This window comes from Stegostoma tigrinum, chromosome 4 (assembly GCF_030684315.1).
Source record: "Stegostoma tigrinum isolate sSteTig4 chromosome 4, sSteTig4.hap1, whole genome shotgun sequence".
Taxonomy (NCBI): domain Eukaryota; kingdom Metazoa; phylum Chordata; class Chondrichthyes; order Orectolobiformes; family Stegostomatidae; genus Stegostoma; species Stegostoma tigrinum.
Window position 1 is genome coordinate 130,024,258 of NC_081357.1, and position 22,977 is coordinate 130,047,234.

The window sequence follows — 22,977 nt, forward strand, 5'->3', positions numbered from 1 at the left end:
CCACGTGAACTGGGGGGGCCTCCTTACCAATGCCAATAGCCAGGCAACACTCAATTCCTTCACCAATGCCACATTCTAGGATTCTACAGGTAACATAAACATGGCCTATCACACATACTCCCAGACATAGGTACATGTACGAGGTGACCTACACCCTCTTCTGTCATGCGACTGAATTCATCAATTCAATCAACACATTGAAAGGGCTCAATGTGAACTGCAAAGACTTTTAATCTTCAACCACAAGTCAATACTCATGTCCCTGGGAGATTTCACCACTCTTCCACTGTGTGCATCTGGCAGCTTCCAGAGTTTGGTGGTCTCAGCCTGGAAGGAACAAACACCCACCGAGTACCTGCCTCTGCTGAATGAGCCTGTGTTTCCCATGGACACTACCAGCATATTACATTGTAAACAGAACTGCAAGGGAGCTGCTCCCAACACGAGATTGGAAGTGATGCTCGCTTTCAGTTCCGCTGTTAGGAACAGTGCGCCACACACAAAATACACTCTCTTCACAGGTGCTAAATGACCTGCGTAGTATTTCCAGCATTTTCTGCTTTTAAATCTGATTTCCAGCATCTGCAATAATTTGTTTTCATTTTATGCCTTTAATCTGTTTGCTAATGATGGTAAATTAGAAACACTGTAATTATTTGTCTTTGAATCCAATTAGCTTTTCTCATAGCTGAGAAAGAACTGTTCGTAAAAACAATAATTTTACTACACAAAAGATTAATTTCACCAAATCAATACTTACAGGCAAAAAAGAGGTTGAGGCTTATTTCCAATTGTGAATTGAAACCCAATTCCAAAACCTTCACATTTGCTTTGAAGAAAGTTTTATTTTTATTATATTTTATAGTTGTAGCTTTTTGATGACTGAATATCATCAATATTGCAGTATACTGAAACAATTCAATAGGTACCAGATATATTCAGCATTAATATGCTGTCAGGGCTGTCTGTGATGAAGCTCAGATCTTATTAAATATTATATATATTTTATTCTTTATATTATTCTTAACTTCAACTTTTAAAACTTTTAGATTCAAAACGCACACATTATTACAAATAACGCAATAGTATTTCTGTGCGTAATAGCCTTTGGAGCCAGGCTTATTGGTTCCTACGTGAAATATATTTATTCTTCTCCCTTTTTCTTTTGTCATCAAATAGTAGAATCCTTGTTGGATACAGGTCCATAAGATCCTGGGTTCCTGCAGAACTATAAGTAAATGGCTAATATGTCTAGGTAAGGAGTATCCATTCACATGCTTTTCAACTGCGTTGGCGTCACAAACCTGCTTTTGTCTTCAGCTGACATGTAATCTATACTAAAAGCAACAGCTTCCACTCTCTGAAGAAGGGCCTAGGCCCAAAACATCAGCCTTCCTGCTCCTCTGATGCTGCTTGGCTTGCTGTGTTCATCCAGCTCTACACCTTGTTATCTCAGCTTCCAGGTCAAACTTCAGTTCCTCCACTTATACAGACTGTGGCAACTTATAGCTATACTGTACCTCTGGCTGAAAACAGCCTCTCAGCATAGGCCAAAGTGTGAAGCTCTTCTTGTCTCAGTTTTGTCTTGCTCACATACTCCCTAGAGAAAAGCTTAGGGGGCAGACAAAAATGTGCTAAGATCACAGTCTCGATTTTATCTGTCATATAAAATACATACATCCAGAATGCAATGCACAGCAATGTACTGCCAATTGAAGGGAGAGCATTTTCTCTTATTATTACAGCACAAGTTGTATGGCATTTTTTCAACAAAAGATCACCATTTTGAAAACCTCATCATGAATACAATGGTGTGATCTTTCCCGATGAGCCATATACACCTCGGATTTGAATTTAACATTTCATTTGCTGATCTTGACTTTGGTAGGAGCCAATGATTAAGCTATTATGCACAGACTGCGCAAGGAATGAGCCTTTTACGGATGACTCCATGCAACATTCAGAAGAATCAATACCAGGCAAGACAAATATAGTCTCAGGGATCCAGAGGGCCCAAAGAGATACAAGCAAAAAACCTGAGTGACCTCAAGAAATTGAAGTTAAAGCTTGAGTACAGTTTGTCATGTATCTACCAGATGTATGGTTGTTTTAACATTCGGGAGAACAGGAATGGCTGAGAAATTGAGCTTACTAACATCCATTTTTTGATCAAAATGAATGTCAATAGACTTCCCGAATAGCATGCGCACCAGTGTTTGCACATTTGTGGGGTGAACAGCATCAGACCCCTCAATATTAGTGAGGATGTTAGTGCACCCTGAGGGAGTATCAGCTGGAAGTATACACAGCAGGCAGATCAGAATAGCAATGCAACACTGCTATGATGTCAGTTGTGTATTTTGAAGCCTAAAGCTCTAGCTAATACATCCTCTTGTATGAAACATTCGGTATGAGAAGCATCCCTAATCAGCTCAATTTAAAACATCAATTCCTCGTGAGACAGATGCTGTTAGTTGTTTTCTGGATAGTTCTTTGATTTGACTTGAGTTTGTACTGCAGCTCGAGTTGAAGGACTTTTTGATGAGTTCAAGGTTTCTCCGCAGACGAGCCACTCCATGGATGCTACACCTCATGGACAGCAACACAACGGTGAGGAAAAGCAGAGGGCCTGGAGAACAGGCTGCTGGGAAGTGGAGGGATGAGCAAAGCTCTCTCAGCTGGAGGCTATAACTATCCTAAACCTTCATGGAGCAATGTGCCTCTCTCAACACCATTGGGTGTAACGTGTCTGTACTTCAGTAGGCACATCCTCACTGAAACCAAACGACTGTTGCAGCCATAACTGTAATAGCAGATAAGGACTACATTTCCAATGGCTGTATAGACTGTCATGGTGATTAATTTCCATTTGTCTGGTTCCTTCAAGGCTGGACTTGGAGCTATTTTGTAATATGTCAGTTTGCTCTCTGTTCAACCAGTGTTTGCTCTGTATTCAATGCCAGACATTCTAACTCATCAGTTGCAGTAGGTGGAGCAAGCACATGGTTTCTCAAGGATTTTCAGCTTATGCACTTTAGTGGAATTAAAAGGGAATCTGCACCCTCAATGTCCTGCTGATCTATGATCATAGATACTGAATCATGCAGGTAAGTGCCCAGAATCCTGACAAAGTCTATGGCACTTCTTTGCATTTGAGTTACCAACGACTAACCAAAGGTAGTTCACTGGGCAAGATGACATGCTCAATGAACTCTGGGTGCAATCCACATGCAAGTGGACAGCATGCTTATAAATGGAGTTATTCAACCGTACAGAATGTCACCAAGTGTAGCTGTGGGTGCATGACACCACACCTTGTTCTGGAATGGCACTGCATTATTGCGCGGTGCAGAGATAAGCCTCATGAAAATCTGCACAACCCTGTCAACATCAGGGTTCACAGCTTTGTGGTGAGCAGCTAGCCTGCAGAAAGACAGATAAGATTCTAGTTGCTACTCTTCAGATACTTGAAGCTGACAAGGTCCACATACAGCAAAACCTGGACAACACCCAGTCTCGTGCTGATAAATGGCAAGTAATATAACTATCTCCAACAAAAAAAAACTAACCTTTGCCCCTGATGTTCAATGGCTTTACCATCAATGGTTCAATCCCTCATGGTCAAAATCCTGCGGTTGTGGCTGACCAGAAACAGAACTGAATCAGTCTTACAAAGACTCTGGTGACAAGTGCAGGTCAGATGCTAGGAACATGGTGGCAAGTACATCAACTCCTAATTCCACAAAGCCTGTTCACCGTCTACAAGTTACCCGTCATGAATGTGACGGAATACTCCCCACTTCCCTGGAGGATTGTGGCTCCAACAACAATCAACCATCCAGAAGAAAGCAGTCCACTTGATTGGCACTGTGTCCGCCAACTTCAATATTCGCTCCTGGCAGACAGTGACGGTAGTATGTACCACCTGCAAGGTGTACTGCAGTAATTCACCAACGCTCAGTCAACAGCACCTTCCAAATCTGTCACCCTGACTAACCAGAAGGCAAGGATGGCACATGCATGGGTACATTACATCCTGCAAACTCCCCTCCAAATCACACACAGAATCCTGACTTGGAACTAAATTGTGGTTCTTTCATCATCACTGAGCCAAAATCCTGAAATTGCCTACCTAACAGCATTGCAGTGCACCTGTATCGCATGGGCTGCAGCAGTTAAAGAAGGCAGCTCACCAGGAGATCATGATGTAGCATCAGTTTGGGTAAAAATGAGAAATGTAGAGGAGTGGATTCTTATTCGGGAGTGATCTTCAGGTCCCCTAATTAGTAATGACAAAGAAAGACAAAGTGTACAAGAAGAAATATTGAGTATTTGTGATAAGAGACATAGCAGTAATTGTGGGTGACTTCAATCAGCTTAAAAACGGGAAAAATCAGATCAGCAATGACAGCTGAAGGAGAAGTCCATGAAATGCTGTGCCATGTGCAACAGAGGCCAAAACTAGGAAAAGAATGCAGTTGAATATGTGACTAAAAAGTTGGTGTAAGAGGGCGACATTCAGATATCTGGATCATTGGGATCTCTTACAGGGCAGGAGGGACCTGTACAAGGACAGTTGCTGTTAAATTGTGGGGGAGGGGAGTTTGCTAATGCCACTCGGAAGCAGGGTGTAAACCAGTGTGGCGGGGGTATGGAAACCCAGCTCAGCATGTAGAGAGTTTGAAGAGAAAAGAGGGGCAAAGTCAATTAAATCTAGTCGGAAGAACAACAGACAGGGCCAGGTTCACAAACAAGTCAGGACTGAATCAGAGGGCTTTAAAAGAGCTGGCAGATGAGGAAATAGTTGCATTGGTATGGGTTTCACAAAAAATTGGTAGATTATAGAAATATTTCAACAGTCCAGAAAGTAACTGTTCTAACCAAGTAGGGAGAGAGACAGAAAATGGGAAACAATAGCTTGATATCTTCACGGAAAAGTGTTAGAACCAGTCATTAATGAGGCTGTAGCTGAACACTTAGACAATCTGAAGGAGTTTAAATCACAAACCCATCTTATTGACTGATGGAGCAAGCTCAACGAATCTAACGGCCTACTGTTACTCCCCATTAGTACCAGCACCTCTCAAGTGCAGTTAGGCAATAAATACTGGTCCAGTCAGCAATACCCAAATCTCACGAAAAAATCCTTAAAAAAGGAGAAAGAGGACATCTATATCGCATTTCTGTCAAGTCTGTCTATGAAGAATTTATTTGAGTTTCATACCAATGCAACATGAACTCCCCAAACCTCATCCCTCTGTCACTGGCACCACAGCATCTGCAGGATCACAATGTAGATAATAAATACCACCAATAAATGAACATTTCAAAGCAAAATTGTTAATGGAAGCAGATTTATAAATTCCATATGGAGGTTAACTAATCACTCCTGTGCATTCACTTAATGTTTGTGTTCCTGCCTTTTCTTCTGTCACCGCTGCAATGTCATGCTGACCCAGTAACTTCTACAATCTGCTGAAAGGATGGCTTTCAGTGGAAAGCTTTGAGAGATGACCAACAGCAGCTCTTGGTTGTGGAGGCCCAGCTGTGGGCTGCACTGAGAGAGCACTCCAAGCTGGTTGGCTAACAACAAACTGCAACTGGCGGGGGCTTGGGGTTGAGGATGGTACTGCCTTCCTGAGCGAGGATAGCAGGTTTGAATTCTAATGGAACTACTCCCTCTTTTCCTTTGTACCTCAGCAATTTTAGTAATCTGTTAGAAGGCAGACTGCTAAATTGCCTTGACACCTTGCAAGCCTCTTTTGACACATAATCCTCAATCGTGATGGCAGCAAGCTGACCTTGTAATTACAGCAAGCCTCCACGATAGCACTCAGCTGTTAGGTCGCACTTTGGTGCTGCAAAGTTACATCATGAGCCATTAGCTGTTGTGTCAAGATTGGATCCACAAGTGTATGAACAGAACTGCATCAAAATGCAACACCTCATATTTATTTAAATTAAACTTCAACTGCCACCCCTCGGCCCATTGGTCGATGTGTGTCCACTACACCACGTAATTTGGTATCATCTGCAAACTTACTAATCATACCTCCTTTATTCACATCAAAATCATTTATAAAGATGACAAAAAGCAATGGATCCAGCACCAATTCTTGTGGCACATTGCTGGTCACAAGACCCTAACGCTAACCCTAACCCTCTCCAACCACCCTCTGTCTCCTACCTTCAATTTTGTATCCAACTGGCAAGCTTTCCCTGGATCTCATGTGATCTAACCTTACTAACCAGTCTACCATGTGGAACCTTAGTGAATGCTTTTTTGAAATCCAGACAGACAATGTCTACTGCTCTGTCTTCATCAATCTTCTTTGTCACCTCTTCAAAAAACTCAATCAAGTTAGGCAGACACAATTTTCCACACATAAAGTTATGCTGACTATCCCTAATCGGTTCTTGCCTTTCAAAATACATTAAAATTCTGTCTCCCAGAATGCCCTCCAACAACTTACCCATGACATCAGGCTCACTGATCAAGAGTTCCCTGTCTTTTCCTTACAGCCTTTCACGGCTGTACTGTGAGCCTCTAAAGGATACAGACATTTCTGAACATTTCTACTTCCTCCATTCGTGCAGTGTCAAACAATTTTGAAGTCTGTCCTCTCTCTTCCATATTGTCAAATTCCTGTTTCCCAAGTTATCGTTTTCCAGGTCAGATTCACTTCCTGCAGCCAGATAACATGCATCTGTTCCAGCTGTATTTCCAATACTGGACTACTTCAATCCTATTTATATCTCGTGTCATTTAAAGATCCCACTCAGCCCTTGCATGCTCCAGCCTCAGACAAACAAGTGTTCATTAGCTATAAATTATACTTTTGCTACAATATTAAAGATTTCTCATCAGAAATCCAAGAACCTTGTTTGCTTTGAATGTTATCTATTCAATATGGAATCCCTACAAGAGATTGTTCTCCCTGTATCTGCTTTCTTCATCTGATCCATCAATAACACACAGGTTTACCCTCAACCCCTGCCACCTCACACTCAACGTATTGTAAGGATTTGTTTTTTATTCATTCATAGCATGAGTGTCGCTGACCAGGCAGCATTTATTGTCCATCCCTAATTGGCCAGAGGGCAGTTAAGAATCAAGCACATTGCAATGGGTCTGGAGTCACATATAGGCCAGACCAGGTGAGAAAGGCAGTTTCCTTTCCTAAAAGGAGAGTCAGAAGAAGCTTATTTGATGAATTGCTTTTTAACAATCTGCAACTTGCAGGATGGTATTCTCTACTTGACAAAGCATCAGCATAGTTCCCAAGCCTTAGAAGGTGTGTGCAATGTGTCTGAGAATGCACTTTAGAATGAATCTGGGACTCAGCTGTAGTACCAAGCACTATGTGTTTGTTGGAAACATGTCTAGTCCCAGGGTGCCTCAGCTGCATCACCTGTAGATTGCTTGAAGATTGCTGCTTGAACAGCCTGTGTAAAATATTCTGCAACCTCTAGCAGTGAGGTTTGAAGGATTTTACCCGACAAATCTGTACAGGAACAAGCACTTGGTTTTCAACATGGACATGGTCAAAAGGAGCAGCATCAAACAATATCTGATATCAATATCTGGTGTCAATCCAGATCAGAAGATAGTTAGGATAACTGACCAAAATACTAGTCAAAGACGAAGGATTTCACAACATCTCAAAGGAGAACAGAGAATTAGACTGGTAGATTGGTTTGCGGTGGGAATTCCAAAGCATGATGTTGGCAGCTGAAGGAACAGTTATTGATGTTGGAATGATGAAAATTGGAGCATGCAAGTGGCCAGAATTGTAAGAGTGGATAGATCTCAGAGAGTTACAGGTCTTGAAGAAACTGAAGGCATAGTGAAAGGCAGGCCCATGGAGGGAGTTGACAACAAGGATGAGAATCTTAAAACCAGGGTGTTACTGGACTGGGAACCAATGTAGGTTAGCGGGGGCGGGGTTAATGGGATGTGGGACATTTTACTGCAAAATATCAGAAAATATTCTTATGGATGAGCTTAGGTTTATATGATTGGATGGGTTGGGGTGGGGGTCAAATTGGTGTACAACATAGGAAGCCAGGAATTAGAATTCCATGGTGCAAAGCAGTGGATGAGGGTTTCAGCAGTACATGAACTGAGACAGGGATGACAACTGGGTAGTGTTATGGCAGAATATTTTAGTTAAGAACAAAAATTTACGTTTATGCAGGACTACTGATATACAAAATATCTCAAAATATTTCAGAGTGATGTGAAGAATCACATAATTGCTCAGAAATTAAAAGTCCCAAAAGGGAAAAGTTTTTGATAAGAATTATAAAATGTCTTGAAAGAGAGAGGGTAAAGGATTGAGCAGGTTTATTCCAAAATGTGGGCATATAGTAGTTGCAGCCACAGCCACAAATAGAAAAGGGATCTACCAAAAGCTGAAGTCCAAACAACAAAGTGATGAAGGGTCTAGGCCCGAAGTGTCAGCTTTCCTGCTCCTAAGATGCTGCTTGGCCTGCTGTCTTCATCCAGTTCTACACTTTGTTATCTCAGAGTATATGGTGTGTGTCTGTACATATGTGTCAGTACATGAGTATGCCTGTGCATATATGTACGCGTGCATGCGTGTGTATGCGTGTTGTGTGTGTGTGTGCGTGCATACGCGTGTGCGTGCGCGCATGTGTGTGTGTGTGTGTGTGTGTGTGTGTGTGTGTGTGTGTGTGTGTGTGTGTGTGTGTGTGTGTGTGTGTGGTTTGTAGCATTGTAAGAGGGTTTGGTCTTAGAAGGAGCATGGCCATAGAGAGATTTAAATATAAGGACGAGCATTTCACTATTGTGATGTTGAGGAACAAGAAACCAATGTTGGTCAGCATGCTAAGCGATGAGGAGTGAGTTGACTTCATGTGTGATGGAATACAAGCATCAAAGTTCTGAAACAGCTAAACGTTGACCTGAATGCAGTATGAAAATCCAGCCAGGAGAACATGGGCTTGGTGAGTTTGAAGATGGAAAGGACAAGGATTTCAGTGGGTCAAGTTCAGGGTGATCTGCGACAGGTGGAAATAGGCAGTCTTAGTTATGAAGTGGAGCTATGATTTTCCAATGTTATGCTAAAAGCAAGTTCATGATGTAAAATGGATAGAGAGAATGTGAGCACTTGTTGGAAGGAGCCATTTGAATATCTCAGCTCAGAACCACACTGCCTCCACAGCAGACAGAATCCTCATTGAAATCCTGAAATATAATGGAAAAGCACCCCTAGCTTGAGGAAAACATGAGTCACCTTCAAGAAAGGAGCTACGACTGATTGTGGTAATTACAGAAGGGTATCCCTCTGTCCATTACAAGAAAGGACATTGCAAAAATCCCCCGCAATCTTCTCCATTTAGTGGGTGAAGACCTCCTCCCGGAGACACAATGAGGATTCGGACCATCAAGGCACATTTGAAATGATCTTCACCACAAGCCAAACCCAAGGGAAAGTGCAGAGACGGCAGTAACACCTAGATGTGGTCCTTTCTCACCTCACACAAACCTTCACCTCTCTCAGCTGGGAGGGACTATGGGACATCCTAAAATTACTTTGCCACAGGAATTCATCACCACCTCATCCCCAAGATGCTTCTCTTAACTGTGCAGCTAATTGAACTGTTTAACATGCGTTTCCTCCAATTCAGGACAGAGACGGACATGTTGCTTCTCATCCAATGGATTCTATTTTAACCTAAGGCTGGGCTTGTGCTGTGATAATAACAAGCAGCATGTAGTGAGATATGGTTCAGAACAATCGCGTATCGATTGTTCCGAACCTCTAGTTCGAGATAGAGCCCAAATGCAAATAGCAGGAGTGTGCAAAACCGGCAGCATTGACCCCAGCTATGTCACCTGAAGCAGAATGTGTGGATCCTGCAGTGGACTGTTCATTCACCTCAGGACTCACAACACCAGAATGGGAGAAAGTGCCAACAAACTGGCTAAGACTAGCGCTGGACTTAGATACAAGAAAATGTGCAGTAGACAACCTATGCAAACAAAAACAGTGAAAGGATGTAATGTAATCCCTAAAATGGTGATGCTCAAGAATGGAGGATGCAGGAACTCTTTCAATTTGGTGGCTGGGGAGGAGGGGGTCAGTGTGAATAGAAATTTCATAAAATGACAAATGAGGGCGTGTGTTTTATGTCTGAAGCATAAAAACAAAGAAATGATATTGGAGTTCAGTTAGGGCACACCAATATCTTTGGACACCTAAATTACTGGCATGACATTAAAATAACGGGAAAGGCTCAATCATATACTCTAAAACTACACCAAATGTGACAGAGAATAAATATGAACAAAAATTCACATATTTGGGGCTTTCTTTATGACAGCAAAGTAAAATGCTTTATCATATATAGACTGTTTAGGACAGACTTGTTATAGTTGGATACAGTTGCTGGTCTTTTCTTGTGTGTAAGAATGATTGTTTTTCTGAAAGCGTTTGTCCAGCACTGAGATAAAACAAAGGCTGAAGGAGGCAAGTGATGAATTGTCAACATGGATCGGAGCCATTTTAAGTTCACCGAATTCCCGACCTGCATATGTCTTTGCATTTATCCCTTGATCAACCTTTCATTCCATGTAGAAAACCATTTCATCTGTACCACACTGTCATGAAACATGGAAACAAAAATACATCCTTACCCTTTTCCACAGTAAAAAATACATTTTCACAACTAAGAAGTGTTTGTTGGATTTGGTGCATAAGACCCTTTAGTCTTTTTTGCATTGATATCCTACTAGAACCAATATGGCAAGGTACAAAAGCAAGAGACTATTCCTCTCACACTTTAATGGGCCATTACCCCCTTGTTAAAACACTATTGACTAAGCATGTGGCAGTTGAAGGTAAAACGCAGCAGATCTGGCAACATCCATGAAGAAAAAAGTCAGAGTTAACGTTTCGGATTTTGTTCTGAGGAAGGGTCACCGGATCCAAAACGTTAACTCTGTTTTTTCCTTCACAGATGCTGCCAGACCTGATGAGCATTTCTAGCAACTTCTGTTTTAGTTCCTGATTTACAGCATCCACAGTTCTTTCAGTTTTTATTTGGCAGTTATCAAGGAGATCAAGGGTTACTGGGAGAAAGTGGGAGAATGGGGTTGAGGAACTTATCAGCCATTATTGAATGGCGGAGCAGACTTGATGGGCCGAATGGCCTAGTTTCTGCTCCTATGTTTCATGGTCTTATGGTTGAAGGTCTTCTTTTCTAAAACTGCAGGATGGCGGCGCAATTTCTATCAAGAAAGGATATTTATTTTCCAAATATTTGTTTTACAGTTTGAGACAGTAATTCTGACCAAACAGTTGAGCCAACAAAAAGTCAAATATGATGCTGATCTGAAATAGTTATCTGACTCTAAGACAGAGTTGATTTAATGATTGCATATACATTCACTGATCTAGTCTGAAAGATAATCCTCAATAACTGATAATGGTTAACTTTTACAAAAGGATGCCTCTGGCTTCTACCTCACAAGATAACAAACTTGAATAATTGGCAAAAAAAAATACTCTGAGCTCCAAATAGCTTGGCCAAAGTGAGGGGGAAGAAACTGAAAAATCAATGCTAGCAACATTTAGTAGGTCAGGCATTATCTGATAAAAAAAGGAAGGCCGTTTTGTGTTTGAAATGAGTGTGCCGTTATAGCCAATTTGTTCTAGCTTTTTGCTCAAGCATACTCTTTTTTTATCTTGTTAAGATATTTGTCATAGCAGCAGACCAAAGCACATATGTGCTTGTTGGCACAATGTAAAAGCAAAGCACAACACAAAGCAAGATGCCCTTTAGGTCATTGTGAAAGCAACAACTAAATTATTGACATAACTCTGGGAAGCTATTTAGAAAACAGTTTAAATTTATGTCACATAAAGTAAGTATTTATGAACATACACTGTTTAAAGCCTGCTGCGATTCTTAAGAGAACTATTAAGTGTGATTGTCAGACTGCAATGAATAGCAAATTCCAGACAAGCAACATCCTGCTTTTAACTGTAACATTTAGGTAATAATGTGGAGATACCAGCTAAATCATCAGTTTGGACACAAACACTAAAGAAGTGCTTAGTTGTTTCTGGGTGAGTGAATAGTTATAACTTTGTAAGAAGAAACGCATTTCGTTAACTTTCAGAGTTTTGCAACATTTTCATAAATATTCAGTCGAGAGAAAGGTTGTCTCAACACACATATGGACAATAATAACATGAGCTGGGTACTTCTAGCTGCTATTGTGACATTAACTATACGCTGAGTGGATGTAAGTTTAGCCATATGACTAAATTACTACAATTTTAAGCTGCAACACCTTCCAAAAGTAGCATTTTCAGTCCTACATACAAGTAATTGAAGTACAGCACTAAAGGTCTCTCCTGATACAATAAACAGTGAGATGTTACTTGTTAACACACAGTTTGCAAATAAGTGGGGGAATTGAGGTGAAAATCTTTGGGATTGTCTGTACTCAGCTGAAACACTTTATTTTTCTCTGCAGTAACCTCAAATGAAAAGTATTTACATAGTGTCAGCCTGGTTTCTAATGGAATAGTTTGACAACCAACACTTTTGCACGAGTTAGTGTTAATCTGCAGTCATGTCGAGATTCAACTTGTTGGTATATGGAATGGGTAACAGGTTTCCTGTGTGCCATGTGAAATAAAGTTTTCTAAATGGCTTTGCTACAAGAAGAATAATGAGGAAATATGCCCACATTGGTTTTCTTTAGGTTTAGATTCAAACACATTAATGGACATTGCATGGCCCTTCAACAATAAAATGGAAAGTGTTGATGCTGAAACTAGTAGAGTGCAGCTAATGGGGAACATTGGGAGGAATGAGAGAAACAAATCTAATGACATCTTATAAATGAATATAATTCTGGGAAAGAAAAGCTTTCAAAGATGATATAGATCAATCTTTTTAAATTCTGCGTCTTGGTGCCTTGCTGTTTGACGCAGTCACTCAACCAGTAATTGGATTATGTGATGAAGAAACAGTAAATGTAAAACAGTCACTGGAAAAAAGACTGCAAAAATAAAAATTGGGATCAGTCAAGGGGAACAAAGGCAGCCAATCAGTTTATGTTCTTATCAGAATGTTGACATTGCATTAGTGCATCCCTACCAGCAACCAGAGGACTCAGGTGTATTTGAAAATCACGGGTCATTTAACAACAGGATCTGTGCTTACCATTGTTTGCTTGCGTTTTCTCCCTGGCCTGCCTCGTCTTTTCTCCTTGTTTCTATTTTTCTCTGGCTGCTCATCATTCTGTATCATAAAAACAAGGTACAGACAACCATATGATTTTTTTATTAAATGATGATATACAGGTTATTAGAATGATCAGCAGGGCAAAAGTCTTATATTTGCCATTTTCATTATGTATGGTAATGGATAGCTTATTTATCTTCGATTAACATTTTCTTCTCTGTAATTCATTAAAGGTTTTGGCAACTTGTTAATGCTGATAGAATTTCTTCCACAAAATGAACATTTTTTTCCATTAAGGTGTTGGTTTTCTGAACATTCATCTCTAAAATGATACTGTGAATGGGCAACGAGGATGTATCCCCTACACCAAGTATACGGTATGTCCCTCGGATAAAGGACAATGTCAGAGTGTATTTTAAGGGGCAAATAGACAACAAGCAGGAATAAAGAATTGGAAATGCTAAGGAGAGAGGAAGAGAAATCGGTTTCTTTACAAATCTCTGAAGATAGGGAGTGAAGTAGGAATTCAAAGTGGTTTTGAAGACATCTCCAAAGAATAGTAACAGAAAGATAGCAGAGTAGAGAATTAAGGAACAAGTATTAGAATAGGGGTTTAAGGATGAGAAGATGCAAGGTCTTATCAGTGACTGGAAAATATTGCATATCAAGCAAAGGAGGTTGAAGTTAATGTGCTGGGAAATATTGATTCAGTACTAGTTTTGAGGGTGGATGCAACACATTTGACAATATGATAATAAGAACTGCCGAAGCTTGAGTCTGAGATAACATGGTGTGAAGCTGGAAGAGCACAGCAGGCCAGGCAGCATCAGAGGAGCAGGAAAGCTAACGTTTCGGGTCGGGACCCTTCTTCAGAAATTTTGAAGAAGGGCCCTGACTCGATATGTCAGCTTTCCTGCTCCTCTGATGTTGCCTGGCCTGCTGTGTTCCTCCAAATTCAGAATGTGTAATCGCATTTGACCATGTGTTGATTACGGAGGGCAGGTCAAAAATAGTATAGTGAAGTATAGATAATGCCAATGATCCACAGCAGGACAGTGTTGATACCACAGGATGGCTCGAAACCAGGCTAGTGAGATTCAAATGAGTGTCGGAGGAAGAGACATTGTATTTCGACGCCACCTGTTAAACAGATGAATACTTATAAATAACAATAACGTAGTCAGATAAAGCTCTGCACAATAAAGAGAAAGAAATAACTTGTTCAGGTCATTGCAAAATGCTTCACACGCAAACTACTGAAGCAGAGTCACATATTTGGCAAAACATGGCAGAAATAGTGAACTTAATTTTAACAGTGTGGAAAGGCGAGTTGGGAATTGTACCAAAGTTTACAAAGTTTACAACCAGTCTACATCCAATTGTAATGGAGGTGAGTAAAGGGGCATGTGAACCAACCAACTTGCTGACAGCAACAAGTCAGCTATTTAAGTAATACAACAGGGCAGCCTGTCTTCCTTTAACACTCTGTTTATCTTTAACTAGAGGCAGCTGAACGAAGGCAAGAAGGGGCTGATCTATTGCTCATGGGCTAGGAAGAGCAGGAGCGCTTCCTCCAGATGTCACCATCTACGTATTAAATCCGTCCACCATCCATCAGCTCTGCCCCAGCACAACCGTCCAAAACCATATCTGCCTCTCTCAAACACCCCATCCACCCCTCTGCAATCCAGAACCAAACTTCACACCCTCACAATCAAGGTACCACTTTGTTCCCCTGTGTGACATTCCCTTCAATATCCCTTGCCCAATAACCTTTCTCATTCCCAAAATACACTTACCTGCTCTGAAAGGCCCTGGGGGCCTGGTGAAACAGGCTTTTTGTTCAATAGGCCACTGGAATCCCAGTGACAGGGCAGATTATCATTAAATTCTACACGTCATTCAGAAAGCCCATTCCTCAATGTTACCTGATCTCACAGGCTCTTTCCTTGCATCCCTCTCAGAACTCACCTCCAGATGGAAATTTGGGTTAATGTGCACAACAAGATCTCAAAAAGACCAGTAACTGTGGTGTTGTTGCTGTACTCTTAAGTAGAAATGTTGGCAAGGAAGCCTGCAGAACTTTCAACCATCGTCTTTGAATAGCGATGTGGAATTTTTTATGTCTAGCTAAATAAACAGTCAGGCCCTCACATCAGTTGAATCATTAAAGGAGAGCTCCTATAACTTAATCCCTCAATACCTGGGGCTTGACCTGACAGCATATTAACATCAAGGTGACAGTACTATAGCTGAGTCAAGTTGATCTAACATCCTGATTCTTTTACACATTACATAAAAAACTAAATTAGAATGAATTTAATTCAAAAGTCCTTTATTATATCAGTCAGGTTCTATGGGGGTCAGTTATTGGGTAAGTGGATAAGATGGCTAATTGAAAAGACAAAATGTTTCTGTGTTGAATTGTCATTTCCTCTTCACAAAAATAAACAGATGACTTCCCTGAATCATAACCAAATCAGGCATGACCAATCAGCTGCTAAATACACTGTACTTTGTGGACTTGTATCTTTTTAAAATAATTTTGTATTTTATAGTCTTGTTTTAAAAAGAGCTGTAATTTTTAAAAAAACATTCTAGAAATATTATAAACTGTGTGAAGAATTACAAAGAACGTATTGTAATTTCTGTGGCTCTTTATAGATGTTTCACTTATTTTTCCATTGACTGGCATGACCTGAATATATTTTAAATATTTTAAGCTTCCGAACAGTTGGAAAAATTCACTGCATTATTTTCTTGTTTCCATAATTACAACTTAAATAAGGAGACGACAATACAATGAGAGAATAAGAAGTGTTAGTACCTGGGTGGAGAAGGCGTCAAAAAGGAGTGGGAGACGGATCATTGATATGGTTTTACTGAAATTTTTGATGTAGATGCCAGGGACATGCCTGCCTGAAGCCAACTTTGTTCTTTAGACATGCAGATTAGGCTCGAATGATATTATTGGGGCCTGATTCCAAACTCGAGCAATCTACGCGGTGGTTACCTGCCAACACCAGCTTGTATGACCATGGAGACAAGACCAGAAGAGGCCCATTAGTGACATTATCTTTCCATTTGTGTAGCAGCCACAGGAAGCTGAAGTGTTTCTCTTGGTCCCTCAGGGTGGCCTGCGTGACCCTCCCACAGCCCAGTTGTGATTTCACCCCAACCACTTACCTCAGTGCCAAGTATAACTTCTTCTGGTTCCCAACAGCAGCTCATTTTAATATCCGAGCAGCAGCTTCCCATCTGCTTTGCTTCGGGAAGTTGGCTAGAGGCACGCCAATGCGAGCCTGCCATTAAAAATTGTCTGAATCTGCCCGCTGGTGCTCCCCGGGAGGTGACATTCGCTCACTAGGTTGAGTTCTCACCTGAGAGTTAAAAGCGACCCCATTATCTTTCACAAGAAGGCACAAGATAAACCCATCCTTTTGTCATACTTCGATCCAGCAGGACAAACAAACCCTGGTTACTTAGTACACACCCAATTGTTGCAGTAAGTTTCACCAAAGTGAACTTTTGAGATATTATCACCACCATGAGCCATCTTGCACATTGTAATTAATTAAGTTCAGTTTGAGGTATTGATTAAGCTTTGTGAATACTGCCAAAAGTAAAACTTTTCAAAGTTAATCAACTGAAAGTGGAAATGAAAGAAAGTCAGACAATTATTGTCAATTTCCTTTGTGCAAATTAACTGCTAATAACCTGAAAGAAAAGACTTGTAATTATTTGACCCCATTTCAAATCTTACAGAAACATTTCACAAGGAGATGTTTTGAAGTGTCATACTGCTCTAAGGTAAACTGGTTTAAGGTTGGACGACATTATTTAAATACAGTGCAGAGTTTCTCCCACCCTTCTGCAGTCTGAGCAACAGTGGGAACGATGAGAAAACACAAAGAATGAAACAATCAAATTCTGCACACCAGGAAAATCTGTTTCCAATTTTCCCCTCAAAACATAAATGGTGACTTCAGAATCTCGCCATTGAGCAATGACTACCTCACAATGGTGTATTTGCATCTCATTAAAGGCCTAGCTCACCTTATTCACACACCGTTCCCAAGAAACAGGATATGCAAATTCCTGACATGTAAATCAGAGTGCTACATGCCCAAACTGCTCGTCCTGTCCATCATGAGCTGCTTCTTCACAGCAATTTCCCTGCATACTCCATGGCGACCACCTTCCTTGATCCTTCATCTGCCCACACTGACATTGGCCTTCACACCACTTCAGCTCCTGCACATTTTACTCTGGAGCTCAGGAACACCTCGGATTTGCACACCTTACATAGGATGCTTAAACACAGGACACATCTTATGGCTGTTAGCTGCTGTCTTACAGCTCACTCACTTTGCACTGTTAGCCTCGCACACACTCACTCACTCTCTTCAACGCCTATTCATAGGCTGCTAGCGTCTATATGGCCCACACATTTGCTTAATGCATACAGCCCACAGTGCTGAGTTAAAGCCTGCCAGCTTCCATGATTCATAATATTCAATAGTGCAAAGAGAGAGAGAGAGGTGTCGGGTGATTGCTGAATTGGTGAGTCTATCAGAGGGTGTACGTGATACAGTGCTGCATCGTACACATCAGTGTCAGGCCTGCAGCAAGAACCAGCACAAGCTCACTGTACAAGCTTCACGCCGGTGTCCATAGCTGACTGTTAAAGGGAACAGTCCTTAAAGGGATAAAGGGGAACTGCATTCAGCCAATGAGCTTGTCCTGGGGCTTGGGCAATGAGCTACAGGGATTTGACCACTGTTGGTCAGGTACTTTCTCCTCCCAAAGCCCTAGGTCTGGGGGTCTGGCCATGGTCAGTCCTGTTGCAAGTGTAAACATTCCAAAACTCACAGATCAGGGTCTTGGGGGTGCAGTTGAGGCACCATTCTGGGGAGGGTAGGCTGTCTCCTTCTGTAATGAGACAAAGACGAGGAATGAGCACCATGGTAGTGGGAGGAAGAGCAGACAGTGGTGAAGAAAAGACAGGAGAGATGGTGAGGTGTCATCTCAGAAAGCAGGAGCTGTCAGTGGTTTGGGAGGATGAGGTGGGTGAGAGCCACTGAGTCAATGATGATGTATGCAGCAGTGAGAGATATGGTCCATGAGACTTGGTGAGATGAGTGAACAGTGACAGAGTTAGAGTGCGGGCCCTGTCAGTGTGAGCTGGCAGACAAAAGGTGTTGGCAATTGGCCGTACAGAGTGCAGAAGGTCACTGAGTGTCTACCTGCTGCTTGGTGTTCCTTTTCACCAGGACACACCCCCACCCAGGCTGCTGGCTGTGACCATGCTCACTGTATCCATTGGCAGTGCCTCTGATGGTAGCCAGGTGGAAAAGAAACCCTCCCCCCAATCCCTGCACCCCACACCCCACCATGTTGGGGCTTTCCTTTCCTTGGAGCCATGAATTCTGTAAGAACAGCTAAGCGCTGCACTGTGGAGACCAGATCCTGGCTTGGCGCATTGGAGCGATGTGCAGCCTGGCTTTTTGAGGGCTTAAAGCCAGAAGATGCCAGCAGTGGAGAACTTTGCTGCCTCTCTTGCTGTAGGGTTTCCTGTAGAAGATGCCAACGAGCCAGGATGAATGAGAACAAAATCAGAGGATTGAGTGAGTAAAGTGAATCTAACCCATGGCAGACCAGGTGCTTTGATCTCAATGAATGAAACACAATGGGTGAATCCTGTTTTTCTTGACTGAGTGTGAGTTGTGTTGGGTTTGGTGGATTGAAACTTGCTGTGAGACTGGTCATGTTTTCTCACTGTATCCCTTCAACTGCTGTAGCAGATTCAGTGGTGAATATCACGTTGTGTCTCCTTGCCTTTCACCACAAGTCCACACCGACACTCAGAGCATCCCACCCAGACCTATCCCCCTATTACTCACACATCCCTGAACGCGACAGGCAATTTAGCACGGCCCATCCGCCTAACCTGCACACCTTTGGGCTGTGGGAGGAAAGCATAGCACCCGGAGGAAGCCCGCATTCACACCGTGAGAATGTGCAAACTCCCCACAGACAGGCGCCCAAGGGTGGAATCGAACCTCGGCCCCTGGTCCTGTGAGGCAGCAGTGCTAACCATTGAGCCACTGTACCACCCTGGTGATGTGATGTTGCTCATTGATGTGCAAGAAGGTGTGGGTGCCCTGGATTGAGCATTACAGCACAGCAAGCTCACCTGCCTGGTTGTATGATGGAGCCATAGATAATGGGAACTGCAGATGCTGGAGAATTCCAAGATAATAGAATGTGAGGCTGGATGAACACAGCAGGCCAAGCAGCATCTCAGGAGCACAAAAGCTCAATGGGAGAGAGATTCCCTGAGGTTGGTCCGGAGGGAGGAGGGTAACTTCTTCAGGTTAGGCATCCCTGGAAGAGGCTTCGCAGTGAGGTTAAAATAGTATCAGAGCTTTTGTGCTCCTGAGATGCTGCTTGGCCTGCTGTGTTCATCCAGCCTCACATTCTATTATTATGTATGATGGAGCCTATTGCCAACACAATAATAAGGCATGCTGCAGACACAACAGGACTGAAGGAAAACAAAACTACTTTCTAAACAACCTACACACCTCCGGAGCAGGTGGGGCTTGAACGAAGAAATCTTGGCTCAAAGGTAGGGACATTCCATTACATCTAAGCCTTTTGTTCCAAAGAAGAGACTGGACCCAAAGCATCAACTCTCCATACAGTTGCTGCAAGACCTGCTGAGTTTCTGCAGCAGTTTCTGTTTGCCAAAGGCTATTTTGGGCACCACACTGGGTGTTTGTAACATTCGGTGAGTTGGACTGCTAACAAGCTGTTTATGAAGCCATTAAGGTCATCAGTTGGGAACTCACCACTCCCTGGTGACAATCTTGTCACGCTGCTTGAGCGAAGGGGAATGTTGTTCAGGAGTGGCAATTTCAATAAATATCTTGGCCAATTCTGACACCCATGTCTCCATTGCCCGTTTCATTCAGTTGCTCATTACATTCCAACCTTTAACTGTTTAGGAGGAAATTTCTCCCTAAATGATAACTGACATTCATTGTCTCCTATGCCACAATAGAAATAAATTGTTTAAACTACATCTAGTTGCCATATTTTACACACATTTCTGGTTTTTAAAACTTGACAACTTCTATTTCATTCATTAAAGACTGCATTTTTGCAAACATGTGAAAGACAATTTTCTTTCAATTTATTTGCTGCGGCATTACTTTGAATCTTGAAAATATCCAACATAATTTCCTGTAAATGACAGCGATAGAGTAGCAGTTAACTATGTAGAGTCACTGAGGTAGAATGTGGTTGCATGACAACCTGCAAGTTCATGAACTGAGCAGCAAGAAATAAATGCATATACTTCTGATTGCCTTCTAAAAGAAGACAATAACTATGATTAGATGCACTGTCCTGCAGATTCCTCAGCCGAGGGTTCTTTGGACATCCCAGGAAACAGTGTAGATCAGTTGTGTTAAATACTTGTCACTTCCTGGAGCTCCCTGGTGGACTCTGAGGGATGGAATCATTTCCAGCGCCTGAAGGGTAATAGCCAGGAGAAGATCATGGCACAGTCTCCATAAACTAGTTTGTCCCTTTGTCCCTTTACCTCAGACAGCAGTTTGTCTTATGGAGTTGGCAAACATGTTGAGTGAGAGCGTCCTTATTTGCTCCAGTGAGTGGGACCCTAGTAACACATTTTTTAAAAATTATATTAATTTTAAATTCATCAATAAATCCAATTACTTAAAGGGTCTGTCTGATCATGACAGGGATTGGGGAAATCTGGCCACCCTTCCCTTCATGGATGGGATTTAAAGTAGGTCTAGACAGCTGGGCATCACGCAGCACTGAGCTGTGAAACTGAGGTACTCCGTTCATCCAGCTCTATATCTTTTTGTCTCTACTTTCCTACTAACACTGCAAGCTACAGGGCCCTATTCTACTATAACTGTCAGGATAGTGGTCTGAAGAGTTACATTGCCAGTAAAAATATCCTACATTTAAAGAAATATTTCAGCTTATGACACCTTCAGATATCAGCATCTTTTTCAGACAACAAAAATGTAATTATAAATACATTTCACATAAATTTATCAAACTTACTGCACGTAATCATAAACAGCCACATTTAATTACGTATAAAAATTAATATGGATCAAATATTATAGCCAAAGAAAACATAAATATAAGAGATTATATCAGAGAATGTATAATTAATGCACTTCTGCAGGAGATTTGCGGAAATGATTACATGCTTATTAGTACCATAAATCCCAATTAATTAACCATCATTATTACTTCAACATGGCAAATAAATCTTCTGGCAGAGGTTTCTAGTCATGCCCTTTAAGAAACCCCAGTAACACAAGTGAAAATTTATCGGTCTCCCCGACAATTCCAGTGAAAGCAAAGACTGTGTTGAGGGATTTTCAGAGTACAGTTGAAAATAAACTAATTCTCCATCAAAACTGAAGACTTAAATGACTTCAGCACATATCAATACACAGTTTGAATATAGGTCAACTCCCAAAATAGCCATATAAAGAGGCAGGAAATGTATTTTATGTTGGTGAAGTTTTGTGTGTGTGCTAAAGGAAGTGGGAAAAGTGCTATGACCTGCATGTTTTGCATCAGTGCCCAGTTACACTATCCCCCCCTAGAAAACTAATACCTACCCTGGATTTAAAACATCATCTCTCTAACCACGCTGCATATGACCTGCAGTGTTGAATAATAACATACCATAAATTCAGCATTTAAATGACTTACATGCTGCTATATTTAAAGGACTTAATTAATGTCAAAACCATTTGGACCCAATTGCTGCATGCATTGTCAGATTATGTGAAAATAACATGAGCCAATGAAGGATCATTTGAAGGATTGTAGTGTATTGAAGGACAATATGATATTGTCAAACTACACAAAAGCTATGAGCTTAGTTCAGACCTTCCTCAGAATGGAATGTAAACACCCAGTTAGTTAGCTGGAAGTATTTGCTTTCTGGCATTGTGCTTTCACTGAGCAGCTTTATCAGTTGCTAGAAAGCCTCATGCTCAAGATTTTCCAACCATTTCAAGTGATGATTCAAAAATTATGTCTAAAGAGCAATGGAATTTTGATAGGTGCATTTGGTGGTCAAACATTAATGAGGCATCCATCTGTTAGGATCAAATCAGAGTTTTCCTTGGTCTCACACAGCAATGAATGACACAGACAGAACAATGAAAAAGGTTCTGTATAGTCAGTGTGAGCATTTAGGCACGAGATTATGAAACACAGTCTCAAAGGTCATAATGTCTGGATTATTACTAAGTCAAATACAAATTGGCCAATGGCAAATAAGAATGGAGACATGAACGTGTGGCTCAAAAACTGATGTGGCAGAAGCACTGTAGCTCATGGGGAACTATACTGGCACTGATACTGATGTAAGTGAAATCTATACCTTTGGGATGGTTTACATCTGAGCTGTGCTGGGCCAGGTGTTCCAGTGAGCTGCATAACAGAGGAAATGGAGACTTTTAAACTAAATAATGGGGGCAAGGAGTTACATTTTGAACGGTGGTGGCAATGAAAGATTCAAAACAAGATCAAAGAAAAAAGTATTAACATGTAAAAGGCAAGTAGAACTTGACAGGAAGGCATAGACAGTAATTCAATACTAATGGGTAGAAGTTACAAAAATGAGGAAGTACTTAAATTTTCTGTACTCGATTCACAGGTAGTTTTTGAAATAAAACAAAT

At 41.4% G+C, this 22,977-nt stretch overlaps 1 protein-coding gene across 9 annotated transcripts in view; it reads right to left on the reverse strand.

Annotated features, from left to right (window-relative positions):
- The window catches only part of dnmt3ab (DNA (cytosine-5-)-methyltransferase 3 alpha b), a 540,511-nt gene that overhangs the window by 456,898 nt on the left and 60,636 nt on the right, over positions 1–22,977 (reverse strand). For all 9 annotated transcript variants that reach the window (XM_059645667.1, XM_059645666.1, XM_059645671.1 and 6 more), the window contains exon 3: positions 13,207–13,284. In XM_059645667.1, the coding sequence (XP_059501650.1) occupies positions 13,207–13,284 (78 nt within the window). The remainder of the gene's footprint in view (positions 1–13,206; positions 13,285–22,977) is intronic.